A 23235-nucleotide genomic window follows, 5' to 3' on the forward strand; every position below is an offset into this window, starting at 1 on the left:
AATGTAAATTTTGGTAATATTAAAGATTTTATGATCAATATTTTCCCAACCATTGTTAATTTTCTTTTTTCCCATGTTTTAATTAATGATTTCATGTTATCTATTTTAGGTTCCCATTTTAACTTTTCACATTGAAGTTTATCGTGACCAAAATAAATACCTAAAGCTTTGACGGGTTTGTCGGTCCAGCGTATGCCTTCAATCTTATCTACGCTGTTTTTAAGCGCCCCAATCCAAATTCCTTCTGTTTTATTACGATTTAGCTTTAACCCTGAGAAAGAGCCAAATGTTTCAATTATATTCATAGCTTTAGATATATCTGATTTTGAACTACAAAACAAAGTTGTATCATCAGCTAATTGTGATATTTTAATGCTATGTGTTTTATTATCTATAGTAACACGAAAACCTTTAATGTCTGAGGTTTGCCTCAATCGCTCGGCCATAATTTCGACTGATAAAACAAAAAGTAAAGCCGATAAAGGACACCCTTGACGGATTCCTCTAGAGTTTTCAAAAATTTCGGATACCCATCCATTATTTATTACACACGTCTGTATTCCCTTATATAATGTTTCCACCCATGATATGAATGATTCATTAAAACCAAAATGCTTTAGAACACTTAACATAAATTCCCATTCCAAAGAATCAAAAGCTTTTGTAAAATCAACAAATATTATAGCCCCATCTATTCCGTTTGATTCTGCATAGTCCATTATATCTTGGATTTGCCGTAAATTAAATCCAATAAAACGATTTTTTACATATCCGGTTTGATCTTCATTAATTAATTTAGGAAGAAGTTTTTTTAGTCTCTGTGCTAAAACATGAGATAGTATTTTCAAATCTACATTTAATAATGATATCGGACGATAATTGTCTAAAGATAATGGATCATTTTTCTTGAATAATAAAGAAAGAACACCTGTTCGTTGTGTATATAAAAGAAGTTTTTCCTCATGTCCCTTATTTAGAACTTTTACCAACATTGTTTTTAATTTTTCCCAGAATGTCTTATAAAATTCTAATGTTAAACCATCTAGACCAGGTGATTTATTTAGCTTCATCGTGTTAATAGCTTTAGTACATTCATCTATAGTAACCTCCCCATCACAAACTTTAAAGTCATTTACATTTATCTCCCTTTCCATAATAGTATCACCTACATATGTATGCAGTAGATCTTTATCTGGAGCCGTGGTTGTATATAATATTTTATAATAGTTTTTAATCATTTCTAAAATTTGTTCTTGATTTGTTGTTACCTCGTTATTTTCATTTCTGAGTTTGTTAATAGATTTTTTGACTTGTCGCTGTTTTTCTAATCCCAGAAAATAAGAATTATTCTTTTCCCCTAGTTCTATCCATTTCTCCCTTGATCTAATTTGAGCCCCCTTTGCTTTATATTCATAAATTGTGTCTAATTGTAATTCTAATTGTTTAATATTATTTGTTAGTGTTTCATCTTCTTTTAATTGTTTATCTCTGGTTGTCATTAAGTGTTCTAATTCGCTTTCTAATTTTCTTGTTGTCTCCCTTGATAACTTCGATTTTCTTTTACAGTATAGAATAGATTCATCTCTAATTTCAATTTTTAGATTGTCCCATAAAAGACGGATATCGCTACTGTCAGTATTGATCATACGATTTTCGAACTGATTTATTACCCTGTTGATTGTGTTTTTATATTCAATTTCCTTTAAGATAGAATTATTTAGTTTCCAGTATCCATTCCCTCTTTCTGAAGCCCCTGTCTTAAAGATTAAAACTATCCCTTGATGGTCAGTCACTTTAATCAGTGCCGGTTTAATTTTACAATATTCAACGAGAGACTGGAATTCTTTTGCAATTAAAATTAAATCTATCCTACTAGCTTGTGTCTTATCCTTTCTTCTCCATGTAAACTGTTGTGTGCTTTTATGTATAATACGCCAAATATCTATAAAATTATGATATTTTAAAAGAACTTTTAAACTATTAACAGGCTCTGAAAATTTCGTATTTTTATTTAAGCTTTTCCTATCTAAAGTTTTCAATGCTTCATTGAAATCGCCGGCAACTAGAGTAATGCCTATAGAATTTTCTTTTATAAAATTGTTTACTTTTTTAAAGAAAGAATTTCTATCGGTTCTATAATTTGGTGCGTAAAGACAAACTAAAGACAATATTACATTATCCATTTTCACATTTAATAAAATAAGTCTTCCGTCATTATCGCAGAATTTATTAATAACCTCAATGTCTGCATGCTTGTTTATACCTATTGCTACCCCCCTACTTGCCGTAGTTCCATGACTGCAGTGAAAAATAAAATCAGTTTCTTTTTCTAGACTAGCCCTAGTTTCTTCATTTAGATGTGTTTCTTGTAAAAGTGCAATGAACACTTATTACGTTTAACCCAATCTATGACTCTTAATCCTTTTTCTTTATTTTGTATACCATTAACATTAAGTGTACATAAATTAATATTTGTCATTGTAATGATTAGTTAAAAGGTAATTTAATTTCGTTGACTTATCTATATGATCTATTCTAACATTAAAGTACAAACTTTCAATTGACAACAGGTAAAAATTTGCGACCTTATTTAATCTCGTGTCAATTATTAACCCGTGAAGTACGGACGTACCCAGGTACATAAAATTTGTTTCATCACCTGTTACATTGTGTATAAAGCATTCAACATGTTCAATTTGGACAAATATTTCTACCTCTAACGGTTTAAATGGATTACGCTGCAGTACACTAAAAAATAAGTAAAATAAAAATAATGTGCGAGTAAGACCTTTTAAACATATGAACTGAGTATTTTGCAATTGAAAAGTGCTTTTGCTTATGTGGCATACTATAGAAAAGCCTGAACTTCGAATGGATTTAAATCCTGTTTTAGAATTCATACGTAAATGATTTTTTGGATTACTTTTACAATTCTGAAACAGATGTTTTCTGAAGATGAGCACATCACTGATAAGGTAAGTAATTTTGGATATATACCCAAGATTGTTTTTATTTGTTTGTTTATAAATTACTTTGTTATCACTTGCAACAAAAGGTTTGTGTTTGTTATCAACTAATAGTAAGTCCCAAAAAGTGTCGCTTTTATGATGTACATGCATATTGAAATTATATTTACTCACATTAACATTATACAAATACATTGTAAGAAATAACTGTTTCTCAAACATACAGCTACAGGTTTTAAAAATGACTATATGTAATCTACCTTGTTCTTGTTTAAAGGTAGTTTTACGATTTTTTTTGCTATAACATATTTCTAAAAATAGCTTTGGGAAAACCCGGTATTGCAAGTAAGCACATAATTGCTTGATATATAACATCCTCGACATTGTACATTTAAACCTCTGTTTATGATATAATTTAATTAACTCCTCATCTACTATCTTATAATAATTGTATAAAATCTCAACTTCACATGTTGATCTTCGTGCTATAAAACCATAAATGTTGTACATTGTCATTTCCATTTCAGATACGAACATTTCAAATTTAATCAATATACATTTGGCGAATAACAAAATGATAGTACTACATACCCATGTCCATGATAATATTGGTGTAGTACTAACAGCTAAATATATTTGATTGAAATTTATAAAGCAGCATAAAAGTGTATAATATAAACTATATGTTTTGGTCAATGAATAACTTCTGTTATCCGATAGATTTTCACACTGATTTAATGTTTCTAAATATAGCATAGGGAAAACCCAGTTTTTATAAAACAGCTGGTTGACTTTTTTTCCCATACAATAATACTTAAACAAATGATTATGCAAAATCTGGTTGATCATGATTCTGAAAATAAATATTATCTTTTGACCTATTAAATAATTTATGTAACACCATAACTTTGATTCTAATATTTTCAATTGACCTCTTAAAAATACAAACATTTGTATAGTAATACATAATATTAGTTTTATTAATAGCGTTTTCAACACCATATTAACTTTTTTATACCATATCTTGTTTAATAACATTCCAACATTTTTAAATATTTCATCTTTACTTCGATTAAACTCTGTATTTGAGCTTGATTTTTTTTCCATTTATATATTTTTTGTTTTTGTTTTTTTAAATAGTGTAAAAACATATGTTCAGATCATTATAGTACATTTCAGTGGTAAATCATTAAAATACAATATTTTGAAATATGTTACAACAGTTGTATTGACTATAACGTGATAAATTAGTCTACCCTTTTGATTTCTTAGGTGCAATGTTATCAGTAGGTGTTGGTGGGGTATGATTTCTTGCTGCGGTTCTTCTTGCATTTTTTGGAGTTCTCACAAATTTATCAATTGATTGTTGTGATTTGTCATTGCCTGAGTTACTGACATTTGATATTTGCACATTTTTTGTTGAACCTGTTCTTGTATCACTGTGTTTGCTAGATCCACTGCTATTTTGTGATGGTTTAAGTTTTGATGTGTTGGATGTTTTGTCAGTTGTTTCAGACATTTGTTCTTTTGTCTGAGCTTCATTGGACTGTAGATTTGCATCAGCACTTTCATTAACATCAACCTCTGAGTTTTCATCATTTTTATGTTCACTTTGAAGGTCAGTTGGGCAGTCTATCATTTTATGCCCACTTTCTTTGCAAGTTCTACAAACCCAGTCATTTGGACATTCATATATCAAATGACCAGGCTTCAAGCATTTATGACAAGTTTTTACATTGTTTTCATAATTGATGCTTCTGTTGAATTCAGGTTGTCCAGCATGGAAAACCCTAGCCATGTATTTGCCTATCTGCAGATTTCTTGGTATGGTCTTGTCTAGTACCTTGCTGATAACCACTCTGTCACCAGTCTGGCAAGCAGTTAATTCACCGTTGACTCTCAGATATTCTCGGAAAAGGTCTTGAATATCACACCCTTGTAGGGTTAGAGCTCTGTGGATTTGTCCATCGTCAGCGGACAGAGGGACATTCTTCACCTTAATACGAATAGTATTTTCTTGAAGCCTACCAGGATTGCGAGGATTTTGCGAGTACAGGGGCACCTGCCTGCCACGCAGGTTAAGCCCTGTCACTAACAAAGACAGTCTGTCCTCCTCGTTGTCCATATAAAGGCGCCACATTTCTCTGATCCGTTGAATACCTTTAATACACTCTGCTGGGACTTTGGTACCTATGGCATTGTATATCTCTACATTTGTGAGCCAAAGAGTTCTTGGGGGTTTTACTGAGCCATGTACATCTTCGTCTTTCAGAAAGATGGGTTTTACAAAGTTTCCGGTATTATTTCTTTGAGGTGTCTCAGATTGATTGTTTTCAGTTTGTTTGTTTTGAGTTTTACCAGTGACTACTTCAGAAAAAGACGCCATTTTTTCTTGGTTTTGATTATGTTCATTCACTTCATCTCCGTCAGATTCACTTTCTTCGTTTTGTAGAACACTCAGTAGGCGTTTCATACGATCAGCATTCATACGCTTACATATTGCTTCAAGTTGTGGATCCATCTTACCTCTATTTCATTAATAATTAAACTTTTTTAACGGAGTGCTATCTCAACGAGCCTTAGCAACAAGGGACATCACTGTCAAACATATTAATCAAAGGATATCTGGAGTTTATATCAATGATACAGCAAACCAACAACTCAAAATCAAAGACATCTGGTGGTAAACATACGGGCTTCACCAATAAACAGGTGTCATACATATTAATCAAAGGATATTTGGAGTTTATATCAATGATACAGCAAACCAACAACTCAAAAACAAAAGGCATCTTGAGGTTAACATACGGGCATCACAAATAGACAGGTGTCATACATATTAATTAAAGGATATTTGGAGTTTATATCAATGATACAGCAAACCAACAACTAAAAATCAAAGACATCGGGTGGTAAACATACGGGCTTCACCAATAAACAGGTGTCAAACATATTAATCAAAGGATATTTGGAGTTTATATCGTTGATACAGCATGCCAACAACTAAAAATCAAAGACATCGGGTGGTAAACATACGGGCTTCACCAATAAACAGGTGTCAAACATATTAATCAAAAGGATATTTGGAGTTTATATCGATGATACAGCAAACCAACAACACAAAATCAAAGACATCTGGAGGTTAACATACGGGCTTCACCAATAGACAGGTGTCAAACATATTAATCAAAGCAGATTCGGAGTTTATATCAATGATACAGCAAACCAACAACACAACATCAAAGGCATCTGGAGGTTAACATACGGGCATCACAAATAGACAGGTGTCAAACATATTAATCAAAGGATATTTGGAGTTTATATCAATGATACAGCAAACCAACAACACAAAATCAAAGACATCTGGAGGTTAACATACGGGCTTCACCAATAGACAGGTGTCAAACATATTAATCAAAGGATATTTGGAGTTTATATCAATGATACAGCAAACCAACAACACAAAATCAAAGAGATCTGGAGGTTAACATACGGGCTTCACCAATAAACAGGTGTCAAACATATTAATCAAGGGAGATTTGGAGTTTATATCAATGATACAGCAAACCAACAACACAAAATCAAAGGCATCTGGAGGTTAACATACGGGCATCACAAATAGACAGGTGTCATACATATTAATCAAAGGATATTTGGAGTTTATATCAATGATACAGCAAACCAACAACACAAAATCAAAGACATCTGGAGGTTAACATACGGGCTTCACCAATAAACAGGTGTCATACATATTAATCAAAGGATATTTGGAGTTTATATCAATGATACAGCAAACCAACAACACAAAATCAAAGACATCTGGAGGTTAACATACGGGCTTCACCAATAGACAGGTGTCATACATATTAATCAAAGCAGATTCGGAGTTTATATCAATGATACAGCAAACCAACAACACAAAATCAAAGACATCTGGAGGTTAACATACGGGCATCACAAATAGACAGGTGTCATACATATTAATCAAAGCAGATTCGGAGTTTATATCAATGATACAGCAAACCAACGACACAAAATCAAAGATATCTAGGGGTTAACATACGGGCTTCACCAATAAACAGGTGTCAAACATATTAATCAAAGGATATTTGGAGTTTATATCAATGATACAGCAAACCAACAACACAAAATCAAAGACATCTGGAGGTAAACATACGGGAATCACCAATAAACAGGTGTCATACATATTAATCAAAGGATATTTGGAGTTTATATCAATGATACAGCAAACCAACGACACAAAATGAAAGATATCTAGGGGTTAACATACGGGCATCACCAATAGACAGGTGTCAAACATATTAATCAAAGGATATTTGGAGTTTATATCAATGATACAGCAAACCAACGACACAAAATCAAAGACATCTGGAGGTTAACATACGGGCATCACAAATAGACAGGTGTCATACATATTAATCAAAGGATATTTGGAGTTTATATCAATGATACAGCAAACCAACAACACAAAATCAAAGACATCTGGAGGTTAACATACGGGCTTCACCAATAGACAGGTGTCATACATATTAATCAAAGGATATTTGGAGTTTATATCAATGATACAGCAAACCAACAATACAAAATCAAAGACATCTGGAGGTTAACATACGGGCTTCACCAATAAACAGGTGTCATATATATTAATCAAAGGATATTTGGAGTTTATATCAATGATACAGCAAACCAACAACACAAAATCAAAGACATCTGGAGGTTAACATACGGGCTTCACCAATAAACAGGTGTCATACATATTAATCAAAGGATATTTGGAGTTTATATCAATGATACAGCAAACCAACAGCACAAAATCAAAGACATCTGGAGGTTAACATACGGGCTTCACCAATAAACAGGTGTCATACATATTAATCAAAGGATATTTGGAGTTTATATCAATGATACAGCAAACCAACAACACAAAATCAAAGACATCTGGAGGTTAACATACGGGCATCACAAATAGACAGGTGTCATACATATTAATCAAAGGATATTTGGAGTTTATATCAATGATACAGCTAACCAACAACACAAAATCAAAGACATCTGGAGGTTAACATACGGGCTTCACCAATAAACAGGTGTCAAACATATTAATCAAAGGATATTTGGAGTTTATATCAATGATACAGCAAACCAACAACACAAAATCAAAGACATCTGGAGGTTAACATACGGGCATCACAAATAGACAGGTGTCATACATATTAATCAAAGAATATTTGGAGTTTATATCAATGATACAGCAAACCAACAACACAAAATCAAAGACATCTGGAGGTTAACATACGGGCATCACAAATAGACAGGTGTCATACATATTAATCAAAGGATATTTGGAGTTTATATCAATGATACAGCAAACCAACAACACAAAATCAAAGACATCTGGAGGTTAACATACGGGCTTCACCAATAAACAGGTGTCATACATATTAATCAAAGGATATTTGGAGTTTATATCGATGATACAGCAAACCAACAACACAAAATCAAAGACATCTGGAGGTTAACATACGGGCATCACAAATAGACAGGTGTCATACATATTAATCAAAGGATATTTGGAGTTTATATCGATGATACAGCAAACCAACAACACAAAATCAAAGACATCTGGAGGTTAACATACGGGCTTCACCAATAGACAGGTGTCATACATATTAATCAAAGGATATTTGGAGTTTATATCAATGATACAGCAAACCAACAACACAAAATCAAAGACATCTGGAGGTTAACATACGGGCATCACAAATAAACAGGTGTCAAACATATTAATCAAAGGATATTTGGAGTTTATATCAATGATACAGCAAACCAACAACACAAAATCAAAGACATCTGGAGGTTAACATACGGGCATCACCAATAAACAGGTGTCAAACATATTAATCAAAGCATATTTGGAGTTTATATCAATGATACAGCAAACCAACAACACAAAATCAAAGACATCTGGAGGTTAACATACGGGCATCACAAATAGACAGGTGTCATACATATTAATCAAAGGATATTTGGAGTTTATATCAATGATACAGCAAACCAACAACACAAAATCAAAGACATCTGGAGGTTAACATACGGGCTTCACCAATAGACAGGTGTCATACATATTAATCAAAGGATATTTGGAGTTTATATCAATGATACAGCAAACCAACAACACAAAAACAAAAGGCATCTTGAGGTTAACAGACGGGCTTCACCAATAAACAGGTGTCATACATATTAATCAAAGGATATTTGGAGTTTATATCGATGATACAGCAAACCAACAACACAAAATCAAAGACATCTGGAGGTTAACATACGGGCATCACCAATAAACAGGTGTCAAACATATTAATCAAAGCATATTTGGAGTTTATATCAATGATACAGCAAACCAACAACACAAAATCAAAGACATCTGGAGGTTAACATACGGGCATCACAAATAAACAGGTGTCATACATATTAATCAAAGGATATTTGGAGTTTATATCAATGATACAGCAAACCAACAACACAAAATCAAAGACATCTGGAGGTTAACATACGGGCTTCACCAATAGACAGGTGTCATACATATTAATCAAAGGATATTTGGAGTTTATATCAATGATACAGCAAACCAACAACACAAAAACAAAAGGCATCTTGAGGTTAACAGACGGGCTTCACCAATAAACAGGTGTCATACATATTAATCAAAGGATATTTGGAGTTTATATCAATGATACAGCAAACCAACAACACAAAAACAAAAGGCATCTTGAGGTTAACAGACGGGCTTCACCAATAGACAGGTGTCATACATATTAATCAAAGGAGATTCGGAGTTTATATCAATGATACAGCAAACCAACAACACAAAATCAAAGACATCTGGAGGTTAACATACGGGCTTCACCAATAAACAGGTGTCATACATATTAATCAAAGGATATTTGGAGTTTATATCAATGATACAGCAAACCAACAACACAAAATCAAAGACATCTGGAGATTAACATACGGGCTTCACCAATAGACAGGTGTCAAACATATTAATCAAAGGATATTTGGAGTTTATATCAATGATACAGCAAACCAACAACACAAAATCAAAGACATCTGGAGGTTAACATACGGGCTTCACCAATAGACAGGTGTCATACATATTAATTAAAGGTGATTTGGAGTTTATATCAATGATACAGCAAACCAACAACACAAAAACAAAAGGCATCTTGAGGTTAACAGACGGGCTTCACCAATAGACAGGTGTCATACATATTAATCAAAGGATATTTGGAGTTTATATCAATGATACAGCAAACCAACAACACAAAATCAAAGACATCTGGAGGTTAACATACGGGCTTCACCAATAAACAGGTGTCAAACATATTAATCAAAGGATATTTGGAGTTTATATCAATGATACAGCAAACCAACAACACAAAATCAAAGACATCTGGAGGTTAACATACGGGCTTTACCAATAAACAGGTGTCAAACATATTAATCAAAGGATATTTGGAGTTTATATCAATGATACAGCAAACCAACAACACAAAATCAAAGACATCTGGAGGTTAACATACGGGCTTCACCAATAAACAGGTGTCAAACATATTAATCAAAGGATATTTGGAGTTTATATCAATGATACAGCAAACCAACAACACAAAATCAAAGACATCTGGAGGTTAACATACGGGCTTCACCAATAAACAGGTGTCAAACATATTAATCAAAGGATATTTTGAGTTTATATCAATGATACAGCAAACCAACAACACAAAATCAAAGACATCTGGAGGTTAACATACGGGCTTCACCAATAGACAGGTGTCATACATATTAATCAAAGGATATTTGGAGTTTATATCAATGATACAGCAAACCAACAACACAAAATCAAAGACATCTGGAGGTTAACATACGGGCTTCACCAATAGACAGGTGTCAAACATATTAATCAAAGGATATTTGGAGTTAATATCAATGATACAGCAAACCAACAACACAAAATCAAAGACATGTGGAGGTTAACATACGGGCTTCACCAATAAACAGGTGTCATACATATTAATCAAAGGATATTTGGAGTTTATATCGATGATACAGCAAACCAACAACACAAAATCAAAGACATCTGGAGGTTAACATACGGGCATCACCAATAGACAGGTGTCATACATATTAATCAAAGGATATTTGGAGTTTATATCAATGATACAGCAAACCAACAACACAACATCAAAGACATCTGGAGGTTAACATACGGGCTTCACCAATAAACAGGTGTCATACATATTAATCAAAGGAGATTCGGAGTTTATATCAATGATACAGCAAACCAACAACACAAAATCAAAGACATCTGGAGGTTAACATACGGGCTTCACCAATAGACAGGTGTCAAACATATTAATCTAAGGATATTTGGAGTTTATATCAATGATACAGCAAACCAACAACACAAAATCAAAGACATCTGGAGGTAAACATACGGACATAACCAATAGACAGGTGTCATACATATTAATCAAGGGAGATTTGGAGTAAACATAAGTACAGTCACCTATAGCTGCTTACATCTACGTCATTTGTTCTCTGGTGGATACTTGTCTCTCTGGTAATCATACCTGTAGAACATACGTACAGTCACCTATAGCTGCTAAAATCTAAGTCATTTGTTCTCTGGTAGATACTTGTCTCTCTGGCAATCATACCTGTAGAACATTAGTACAGTCACCTATAGCTGCTTACATCTACGTCATGTGTTCTCTGGTGGATACTTGTCTCTCTGACAATCATACCTGTAGAACATAAGTACAGTCATCTATAGCTGCTTACATCTACGTCATGTCTTCTCTGGTGGATACCTGTCTCTCTGACAATCATACCTGAAGAACATAAGTACAGTCATCTATAGCTGCTTAGATCTACGTCATTTGTTCTCTGGTGGATACTTGTCTCTCTGACAATCATACCTGAAGAACATAAGTACAGTCACCTATAGCTGCTTACATCTACGTCATTTGTTCTCTGGTGGATACTTGTCTCTCTGACAATCATACCTGTAGAACATAAGTACAGTCATCTATAGCTGCTTACATCTACGTCATGTCTTCTCTGGTGGATACCTGTCTCTCTGACAATCATACCTGTAGAACATAAGTACAGTCACCTATAGCTGCTTACATCTACGTCATTTCTTCTCTGGTGAATACTTGTTTCTCTGGCAATCATATCTGTAGAACATACGTACAGTCACCTATAGCTGCTAACATCTATGTCTTTTGTTCTCTGGTGGATACTTGTCTGTCTGGTAATCATACATGTAGAACATACGTACAATCACCTATAGCGGCTTACACCTACGTCATTTGTTCTCTGGTGGATACTTGTCTCTCTGGGAATCATACCTGTAGAACATAAGTACAGTCACCTATAGCTGCTTACATCTACGTCATGTCTTCTCTGGTGGATACTTGTCTCTCTGGGAATCATACCTGTAGAACATAAGTACAGTCACCTATAGCTGCTAAAATCTATGTCATTTGTTCTCTGGTAGATACTTGTCTCTCTGGCAATCATACCTGTAGAACATTAGTACAGTCACCTATAGCTGCTTACATCTACGTCATGTGTTCTCTGGTGGATACTTGTCTCTCTGACAATCATACCTGTAGAATATTAGTACAGTCACCTATAGCTGCTTACATCTACGTCATGTGTTCTCTGGTGGATACTTGTCTCTCTGACAATCATACCTGAAGAACATAAGTACAGTCATCTATAGCTGCTTAGATCTACGTCATTTGTTCTCTGGTGGATACTTGTCTCTCTGGCAATCATACCTGAAGAACATAAGTACAGTCACCTATAGCTACTTACACCTACGTCATTTCTTCTCTGGTGAATACTTGTTTCTCTGGCAATCATACCTGTAGAACATACGTACAGTCACCTATAGCTGCTAACATCTATGTCTTTTGTTCTCTGGTGGATACTTGTCTGTCTGGTAATCATACATGTAGAACATACGTACAATCACCTATAGCGGCTTACACCTACGTCATTTGTTCTCTGGTGAATACTTGTCTCTCTGGGAATCATACCTGTAGAACATAAGTACAGTCACCTATAGCTGCTTACATCTACGTCATGTCTTCTCTGGTGGATACTTGTCTCTCTGGGAATCATACCTGTAGAACATAAGTACAGTCACCTATAGCTGCTAAAATCTAAGTCATTTGTTCTCTGGTAGATACTTGTCTCTCTGGCAATTATACCTGTAGAACATTAGTACAGTCACCTATAGCTGCTTACATCTACGTCATGTGTTCTCTGGTGGATACTTGTCTCTCTGACAATCATACCTGTAGAACATTAGTACAGTCACTTATAGCTGCTTACATCTACGTCATGTGTTCTCTGGTGGATACTTGTCTCTCTGACAATCATACCTGAAGAACATAAGTACAGTCATCTATAGCTGCTTAGATCTACGTCATTTGTTCTCTGGTGGATACTTGTCTCTCTGGCAATCATACCTGAAGAACATAAGTACAGTCACCTATAGCTACTTACACCTACGTCATTTCTTCTCTGGTGAATACTTGTTTCTCTGGCAATCATACCTGTAGAACATACGTACAGTCACCTATAGCTGCTAACATCTATGTCTTTTGTTCTCTGGTGGATACTTGTCTGTCTGGTAATCATACATGTAGAACATACGTACAATCACCTATAGCGGCTTACACCTACGTCATTTGTTCTCTGGTGAATACTTGTCTCTCTGGGAATCATACCTGTAGAACATAAGTACAGTCACCTATAGCTGCTTACATCTACGTCATGTCTTCTCTGGTGGATACTTGTCTCTCTGGGAATCATACCTGTAGAACATAAGTACAGTCACCTATAGCTGCTAAAATCTAAGTCATTTGTTCTCTGGTAGATACTTGTCTCTCTGGCAATTATACCTGTAGAACATTAGTACAGTCACCTATAGCTGCTTACATCTACGTCATGTGTTCTCTGGTGGATACTTGTCTCTCTGGCAATTATACCTGTAGAACATTAGTACAGTCACCTATAGCTGCTTACATCTACGTCATGTGTTCTCTGGTGGATACTTGTCTCTCTGACAATCATACCTGTAGAACATAAGTACAGTCATCTATAGCTGCTTACATCTACGTCATGTCTTCTCTGGTGGATACTTGTCTCTCTGGGAATCATACCTGTAGAACATAAGTACAGTCACCTATAGCTGCTTACATCTACGTCATTTGTTCTCTGGCGGATACCGTTTCTCTGGTGATCATACCTGTAGAACATAAGTACAGTCACCTATAGCTGATTACATCTACGTCATTTGTTCTCTGGCAGATACTTGTCTCTTTGGTAATCATAACTGCAGAACATACATACAGTCACCTATAGATGCTAACGCCTACGTCATTTGTTCTCTGGTGGATACTTGTTTCACTGGCAATCATACCTGTAAAACATACGTACAGTCACCTATAGCTGCTTACACCTACGTCATTTGTTCTCTGGTGAACACTTGTCTCTCTGGCAATCATACCTGTAGAACATACGTACAGTCACCTATAGCTGCTTACATCTACGTCATTTGTTCTCTGGTAGATACTTGTCTCTCTGGCAATCATACCTGTAGAACATAAGTACAGTCACCTATAGCTGCTTACACCTACGTCATTTGTTCTCTGGTGGATACTTGTCTCACTGGCAATCATACCTGTAAATCAAATTGAGAATGGAAATGGGGAATGTGTCAAAGAGACAACAACCCGACCAAATAAAAAACAACAGCAGAGGGTCACCAACAGGTCTTCAATGTAGCGAGAAATTCCCGCACCCGGAGGCGTCCTTCAGCTGGCCCCTAAACAAATATATACTAGTCCAGTGATAATGAACGCCAAACTAATTTCCAAATTGTACACAAGAAACTAAAATTAAAATAATACAAGACTAACAAAGGCCAGAGGCTCCTGACTTGGGACAGGCGCAAAAATGCGGCGGGGTTAAACATGTTTGTGAGATCTCAACCCTCCCCCTATACCTCTAACCAATGTAGAAAAGTAAACGCATAACAATACGCACATTAAAAGTCAGTTCAAGAGAAGTCCGAGTCTGATGTCAGAAGATGTAACCAAAGAAAATAAGCAAAATGACAATAATACATAAATAACAACTATTCATATCTACTGAGGTAAAAGTTCGAGGTATTAGCGATGAACGTGTATATGTGAGCCAAAATTTGTTCCTGTGAAAAAAGTTCCAGTGGAACTAATTTCACAGGAAATATGTTCTGGAAGAACTTTTTTCACAGACAGTTTCTATATAATTTGTTCCATCTCTATGAAATAAGTTCCACACTTTACTTCGTGAAAGAAGTTCTGGGTTGGTGAAATTTGTTCCTTACCTAGTGAAATAAGTTCCATGTTTGTGAGATTTGTTCCTTACCTGGTGGAATAAGTTCTGGATTTGTGAAACTTGTTCCTCACCTGGTGAAATAAGTTCCTTGTCTGTGAAATATGTTCCACTGGTTAAACAAAATGTCTTATATACTGAGCACTTGTCATCAGTGAGTTTAAAGTCATTATGAAAAACATGTATTATATTGCATAACGTAATAAATAAAAAGTGTAAACATCCAATTGGATCATGTGGAGTAAAGAAAAAGTTTAATCACATGCTCAAGTAATAATACTAAAAATGGCACTTATGAGCCAGGAAAGAGTAGAATAAGAAATAATAATAAAAGTCATTCCGAAAAAAAGTATTATAGTTGAAGATGAATATTTGTACTTTTTTGAAAAGGACAAAGTGGCTGATCAATTATATTAAAAGACATAAATAAACAAAATACACGCTCTTTAAAAACTGTGCAATGACCATAGCTAAGTACATGTATGATTAGAACACCAATGACAGATCATCAGGAAACATGTTGAATACCACATATACGATCAAACATAGATACATTATCATCGCTTTTATTTCTTATCTTCATCCTAAAGTCATTCCTTCAATTGCAAATGTACCCCATGCAAGCACAGAACTTATTTTCTGTGAAATAGGTTCGAGCAGAACATTTTCATTGATTTCTATAAAATACCTTCGTTTAAAACTAATATCACAAGAACTTATTTCACTTTTTTATTTAATTTTAATATTGGAACAAAATTCATGGTCCTGTGATTTTTGTTCCGGAACTTATTTCACACTTGGTTAAAAAATTAGTTCCAGAACAAATTTTATAGTGCTGGAACATATTTTCTGTAACATAAGTTCCGGTGGAACATATTTTTTGTTACATATACAGCAATTTGAAAAGGAATTTTCTTATGTGACCGGTATCCGGGGTCACCTACCACCTTTCGCATTGAATGCAATTATTGTTTTTATTTCAAAATGATTTAACAGATAAAGCATAAGACTTTAGTGTGTTCAGTTCAGATGAAAAAAGAAAGAATACTTTAGAAACATAAACTTTTCGGATTGACATTGTGTAAGAAATGAATTCCTGTATGTTTACATTATTTGGTTTCTAAGATAATGTTTCACGTTTTTACATAAACTTAATTTGTATAAAAAATCGAGACAGGGTAACATATCTTCTAAATTATTCTATAGCTACGTTGTGGAACCAATTTTGCAAATAATTTCGGGTGTAAAAATACTATTTTTCACCTGTGAAGTCTTGTTCAGTCCTGCAGTGGTCTGGAATGTCCCTGTTCTACGTGTATGTAATTCAATGCGTTCCCTTGGTTTTTAGTCTTAGCTGCTTTTATTGAATACCCCACCGTTTATATAGTTTTCCCTAGTATTGTAATTCACAAAACAAATGAAAAAAAGGTACACGCCTATATATATACGCTGGATTTTAATAAAAAGAAACTGCAATTACAAAAAGTTACACAAAAAGTTATTGACTTTAGTGAAGTGGATCATGTATTTACTGAGTCAGACCCGGGGGACATTCGTTATCGTAAAATGTAAAAATAGTAAATAGTATAGCTGGGCAGTGAACATTCAGTTTGTATGTCAAAGGTTGTGTTCGAGATAACGATTGATATCCCTCTCTGAAAATGTTGGTTCCGCAGCTGAAAGCAGCATAAATCAAAATCTATATTGTCAACAGATAACGATCAATCCCCTTTCAATAAAAATCTTGGGTTTTAAAGGTTCACGGAAATAAACGGGTTAAATGATAAAAAATCCGAAAATTGTACAAAAAAACCCAAAACATTCTGTCAAGTCTCCCTGCCTCCACCTTTTGACTTTTTGCAATACGTCCCATTCAGCAAGCGTTCAAGTTTCTGTTGGAACGGGGGAAGTCCAGGCCATATTTCTATACCCATTTACTTAGTATACACTATTGGAGGGTGGTTGTATAATGAAGGTAAAATGAGGTAAAATATTCCAAGAAATAAATTTTATTTCATATAAAACTAAGTGGATCTTCTTTGTAATTGTAGAAAATAACTAATTTTTGTATAAAGATATAATTAGAAAGTCTATAATGTTATGTAACTTTTAATATATAAGTATTAGATGTGAAATTCTTCTTATTTGACACTTAGCGACATAAATAAGGTTTGACAGCTTACACTCTTAGAAGTATTTTCTTTAGCAAATATATCTAATTCTTTTCTATTGTTCAACTAGAATTCTATCTAACCAAATAATCGGATTTCCCTTATGGTCGTAAAAACAAAGTATTAAGTAATTAAAAATAGTAACCCCAAATAATGTAAAATTGTAAATTAGTTTAAAAGATATCTAACCAATAGAAACTGTTCTTATAAAAATATGTATTCTAAAAGTCATTTTGATTGGTGAATAAAACAAGTCCAACCAGCACGTGTACTAGGGGTTTAAAATAGGAAACCCTAAGGAATCAAACATTAATTTACTGGTATGGTTGGACTCGAAATAAACATATATAGACATCTTTGTTTTATTCACCAGGAGGCCTCGAAAGAACACGAACGACAGTCCCCCAAACTGTTGTAGTTAAAATAGAAACACAGATATGTAAAACAGAAACCAACAACACATAAACCCTTCAACGGGAAAGGGGAGGCAACTGCCTTAGTCTGCGCTTTCCCCCTCTTTCCCGCACAACAGTTGTAACACAGGTTGCAGCTAGCGTTGGTTACTCATGATCGTATAGCTTTATATTATACCCGTATCCATCATGGAGTTTAGACACTTTTACGAATCCCCTTAAAAACCACTAAACTACGTTAGTGTTAGCACCACACAAATTATTTCTTAGTTCACCTGGCTCGCAACTTAGCGTCCGTCGTCGTCGTCGTCCGTCGTCGTCGTTAACTTTTTACATTTTGAACTTCTTCTAGAGAACCACTGAATGGAATGAAACCAAACATGGCATAAATGTTCCTTATGAGGTGCTGATCGAGTGTTGCTACATTGTTGCCGATTTACTGTTCAAGATGGCTGCCAGGATATTTTTTTATTAAATTACGGGGCCAATATTAAACCAAGTTTCGTTTAACATAGGACTCTATGGACAATTCATACAAATTTCTTTTAGAGAACCACTGAATGGAATGAAACCAAACATGGCATGAATGTTCCTTATGAGGTGTTGACCAAGTGTTGTTACTTTGAAGCCGATCCATCATCCAAGATGGCCGCCAGCGGGGGACTTCGTTTAACAAAGGACCCTAAGGGAAATATATACAAATGTTTTCTTTTGAAGAACCACTGAATGGAATGGAACCAAACGTGGCATGAATGTTCCTTATGAGGTGTTGACCAAGTGTTGTTACTTTGTACCAAATCCATCAACCAAGATGGCTGCCAACGGGGGACTTTGTTTAATAAAGGACCCTATCGACAATACATACAAATGTCTCCTTTTAGAGAACCATTAAATGAAATGAAACCAACCATGGCATGAATGTTCCTTATGAGGTGTTGACCAAGTGTTGTTACTTTGTAGCAAATCCGTCAACCAAGATGACTGCCAACGGGGGGACTTAGTTTAACAAAGGACCCTATGGGAAATATATACAAATGTTTTCTTCTAGAGAACCATTGAATGAAATGAAACCAAGCATGGCATATGTCTTCTTCTAGAAAACCGCTTAGGATTGAAACTAAACATGGTATGAATGTTTCGTTTGAGGTGCTGACCAAGTGTTGTTACTTTGTAGCTGATTTGTCATCCATATGGCTGCCGGGGGGGATACATACAAATGTTTTCTTCTAGAGAACCACTAAATAGAATAAACCAAACATGGCATAAATGTTCCTAATGAGGTGATAATTTATTTATTTGCCTCCTATTGGAGAGTATGAAACAAAGCAAAGACAATTACAATAAATCATATACAAACAACACGAACTATGATTTACACAGAGACAGTCAATAAAGACGAGATCACGACGAAAAGTTCAATTATTTACATATGTTCATTACAGTTTGAAGATAGTTTATGTACTTCTAGCAGCAGTTGCGGTTCTGTAACAATTTATAAGAATTGTAGATAAAGTTCACACACATGAAGTTAAACTGTTCACGTTCTTCATTCTGTAGATCAAAATCGGTGTCACAGGCAAGAATACAATTAAGCAATTTATTGTCAGTCATATTTCCTAAGTGAACACTAAATGTAATCGGGTTTATGTCTATAACACTCCTCCAAAATTGATCTCGAGCATCAACTGTATAGTCACATGAAAGTATTGCATGAGTACAAGGATCATCAAAAAGTTTACCACATTATCGCACAGTATTCTGTTGTTTTGTAAGTTCACGCGTATAAGACAGCACGTTGATGTTACAAAATGGGCCTGTCTGCGCATCAGTGGGTGACGTAGTGCTACTCTCCACGCCGCATGCGGAACACAAAACGAGTGAATGTCTTTAAAAACAACAAAATCAGGATCCACTGCCATACGATAATGCCACTTTACTACCTCAACCTGGTAAATTGACGTCTTGACTACCGATTTCCAAGTTGCCGAACTTGGGAATTGTCCATCATTGAGAAACTGATCTAGATATTTCGATAAACCATATTTTGTGAGTATTTCAATAATGTCACAAGCGAAACCTGATCTGGTGTCATATTGATTATGTCTCGCATCAATGAGTCTACGGAGAAGAATACGGAATGAGACAGCTGAGTATGGAAGACGACATGTTCTTCCAAAAAACAACAGTTTTCTTTCACATATAAAACTTTCAATTGAAAGCCATCCTAACAATGACACACACATGTCACTTCTTGTTCTTCTTGGTAAACCTTGTATAAATTTACAAATATAGTGGTGAGTTCTTTCAAGCATCAGTATTTCAGTGCAGGTAAGTTTTCCCCAGAGTTCACAACCGTATAGTGCTTTCGGATAGCAGAGCTGACGTATAATCTTTGCGCATACAATTGGATTTACAATGGCTGGGTGTATTCCAAGGCGTATAACTGATGTCGTTGTCGAGCGCAAGGTGCGACAAGCTTTAAGAGTTCTGTCCATTGTTTTTAAAGATGTATCTAGTTGAATACCAATATGTCGAGCAGAAGTTACATAGTTGATCGGTTCTTGATATAGATATGTTGGAGTAGAAGTTCTGCGTTTACCGAATTGTAATAATTTGCTTTTTGCTGGTGAAAACGTGAAACCCCACATGTTACTATAGTTCTCACATATTGTTACCATCCGTTGTGTCGAAACGCAGTTTGTAGCAATAATAGCAATATCGTCTGCCTGAACTGGAGAGCTAGCATTAAGATCATAAAAGAATGCACCTTCTTTTGAAGATTCTAGTTCGTTTATAAGGTCATTTATATATTTTTTTATATTAAATTACGGGGCCAATATTAAACCAAATTTGACCTCAATCATTATTAGGGTATCTGTTATGATTTTCATCTATTTATACATGATTTCCAAAACCAAAGTAGAATCCTGTGAGCGACACAGGCTCTTGAGAGCCTCTACTTATATTTCCTCCTATGTTTGCCTTATAACATTTTGATTTTTATTATTCGTTAAGTTTTGTATTTTTGTTTAAGGTAAAAAAAAACTACACTATGAACTTACAGTTTACATTTAATATATGGTCACGACCGTCTGCCAGTAAAATGTGGGTGTGATTTAGTTAAGAGAAGGACCAATACCATGCACAAGGCCAAGTCATTATCATAAAGATACATAGGAATAAGGGAATATTTGTGTCTCAATAATACACAAATTAAGATCGATTTTTATATCAGAAAATTATAAAAATTTAACAAAAAATAGATCTGGTATGAGCAATTTTCTATGGTAAGGACAATATTTTGAAAATTTTGATTTACGGAAAGTGGCAAAGTAAAGATTAGCAACAAAACATTCTGACAATATAATCTTACGGCTTTCAAATGAATTACTAAGAAGAAAAAATATATAATTTGTTTGTAAGAAAGCACATCCTGTCGATACCGTTTACTTATATTTTGGTATTACACTATGTCATGCGTTTCTAAGACTGTTTATGACGTTTTTACACTGAATCTGTTGGATGTGTATTGATTGATACTTTAGTCTTGGAGAACATGATTTCTTTATAGTTGTAATTTGCTTTAATTAGCTTTCAGTAACTACCAGTACTCTTGTATCGGTGTTATGTGTCTATTGTTTTATGATAGTTGTATCGATCTTTTGAGTTAATCCAATTGCAACTGAATTTTACAGTTTGTTCTTATGCATTGCTGTTACACCACTGCTCCATGTTAAGGGAGGGTTAAGCGCTCACAAATATGTTTAACCTCTCCACATTTTCAATGTGCCTGTCCCAAATGAGAAATCTGTAGTTCAGTGGTTGTCGTTGGTTCATGTCTGTCATATTTGTTTTTCGTTTATTTGTTATAGATTTTGTCGCTAGTTTTTTCGTTTAAATTGTTTCACATATTTCATGTCGTCGCATTGTATGGCCGACTATACAGTTAAGGTTTTCTCATTGTTGAAAGCCGAACGTTGACCTATTATGTCTTATATCCACTTAGTTGGACTCTGGTGGATAGTTGTCTCATTGACAATCATATTACCATATCTCCTTATGTTTATATTTGTTAGTATATATCTCAGAATATGAAAAAGAATCTTGACAAACAAATCCAGGGGCTATAAATTAACTTATCTTACACAAGACTCGTACGAAAGCTTGCTTTGGATCTTACCATTCTTCACAAGGCTCATACGAGCGCTTGCTTTGGATCTAACCAATCTTACACGGCTCAAACGATCGCTTGCTTTGGATCTAACCAATCTCCACTAGGCTCATACGAGCGCTTGCTTTGGATCTAACCAATCTTAACAAGGCTCATACGAGCGCTTGCTTTGGATCTAACCAATCTTCACAAGGCTCATACGAGATCTTGCTTTTGATCTAACCAGTCTTCACAAGGCTCATACGAGCGCTTGCTTTGGATCTAACCAATCTTACACAAGGCTAATACGACAGCTTGCTGTGGATCTAACCAATTTTATTCAAGGCTCAATCGAGCGCTGGCTTTGGATCTAACCAATATTACTCAAGGCAAATACGAGTGCTTGTTTTGGATCTAACCAATCTTTCTCAAGGCTCATACGAACCCTTGCTTTGGATCTAACCAATCTTAAAAAAGGCTCACACGAACCCTTGATTTGGGTCTAACAAGCCGTACAACATGCTCACACGAACCCTTGCTTTGGATCTAACAAGCCGTACGACAGGCTCACACGAATCCTTGCTTTGGATCTAACCAATCTTACAAAAGGCTCACACGAACCCTTGCTTTGGATCTAACAAATCGTACAAAAGGCTCCCACGAACCCTTGATTTGGATCTAACTAACCGTACAAAAGGCTCACACAAACCCTTATTTGGATCTAACAAATCGTACAAAACCTTAAGGCTCAAACGAACCCTTGATTTGGATCTCACCAATCGTACAAAAGGCTCACACGAACCCTTACTTTAGATCTAACCAATCGTACAAGAGGCTCACACGAACCCTTGATTTTGATCTAACCAATCGTACAAAAGGCTCACACGAATCTTTGTTTTGGATCTAACCAATCTTACAAAAGGCTCGCACGAACCCTTGCTTTGGATCTAACAAATCGTACCAAAGGCTCATACGAACCCTTGCTTTGGATCTAACCACTCGTACAAAAGGCTCACACGAACCCGTGGTTTGGATCTAACCAATCGTACAAAAGCCTCACA

General features: G+C 35.0%; 1 protein-coding gene across 1 annotated transcript; it reads right to left on the reverse strand.

Annotated features, from left to right (window-relative positions):
* Positions 1-4204: 4204 nt before the first annotated feature.
* Positions 4205-5487, reverse strand: LOC139497892 (uncharacterized). The gene has a single exon (XM_071286132.1). The coding sequence runs from the start codon at positions 5485-5487 to the stop codon at positions 4219-4221; it is 1269 nt and encodes a 422-aa protein (XP_071142233.1). The 3' UTR covers positions 4205-4218.
* Positions 5488-23235: the final 17748 nt, after the last annotated feature.

This window comes from Mytilus edulis, chromosome 12 (genome assembly GCF_963676685.1).
Source record: "Mytilus edulis chromosome 12, xbMytEdul2.2, whole genome shotgun sequence".
NCBI classification, from domain to species: domain Eukaryota; kingdom Metazoa; phylum Mollusca; class Bivalvia; order Mytilida; family Mytilidae; genus Mytilus; species Mytilus edulis.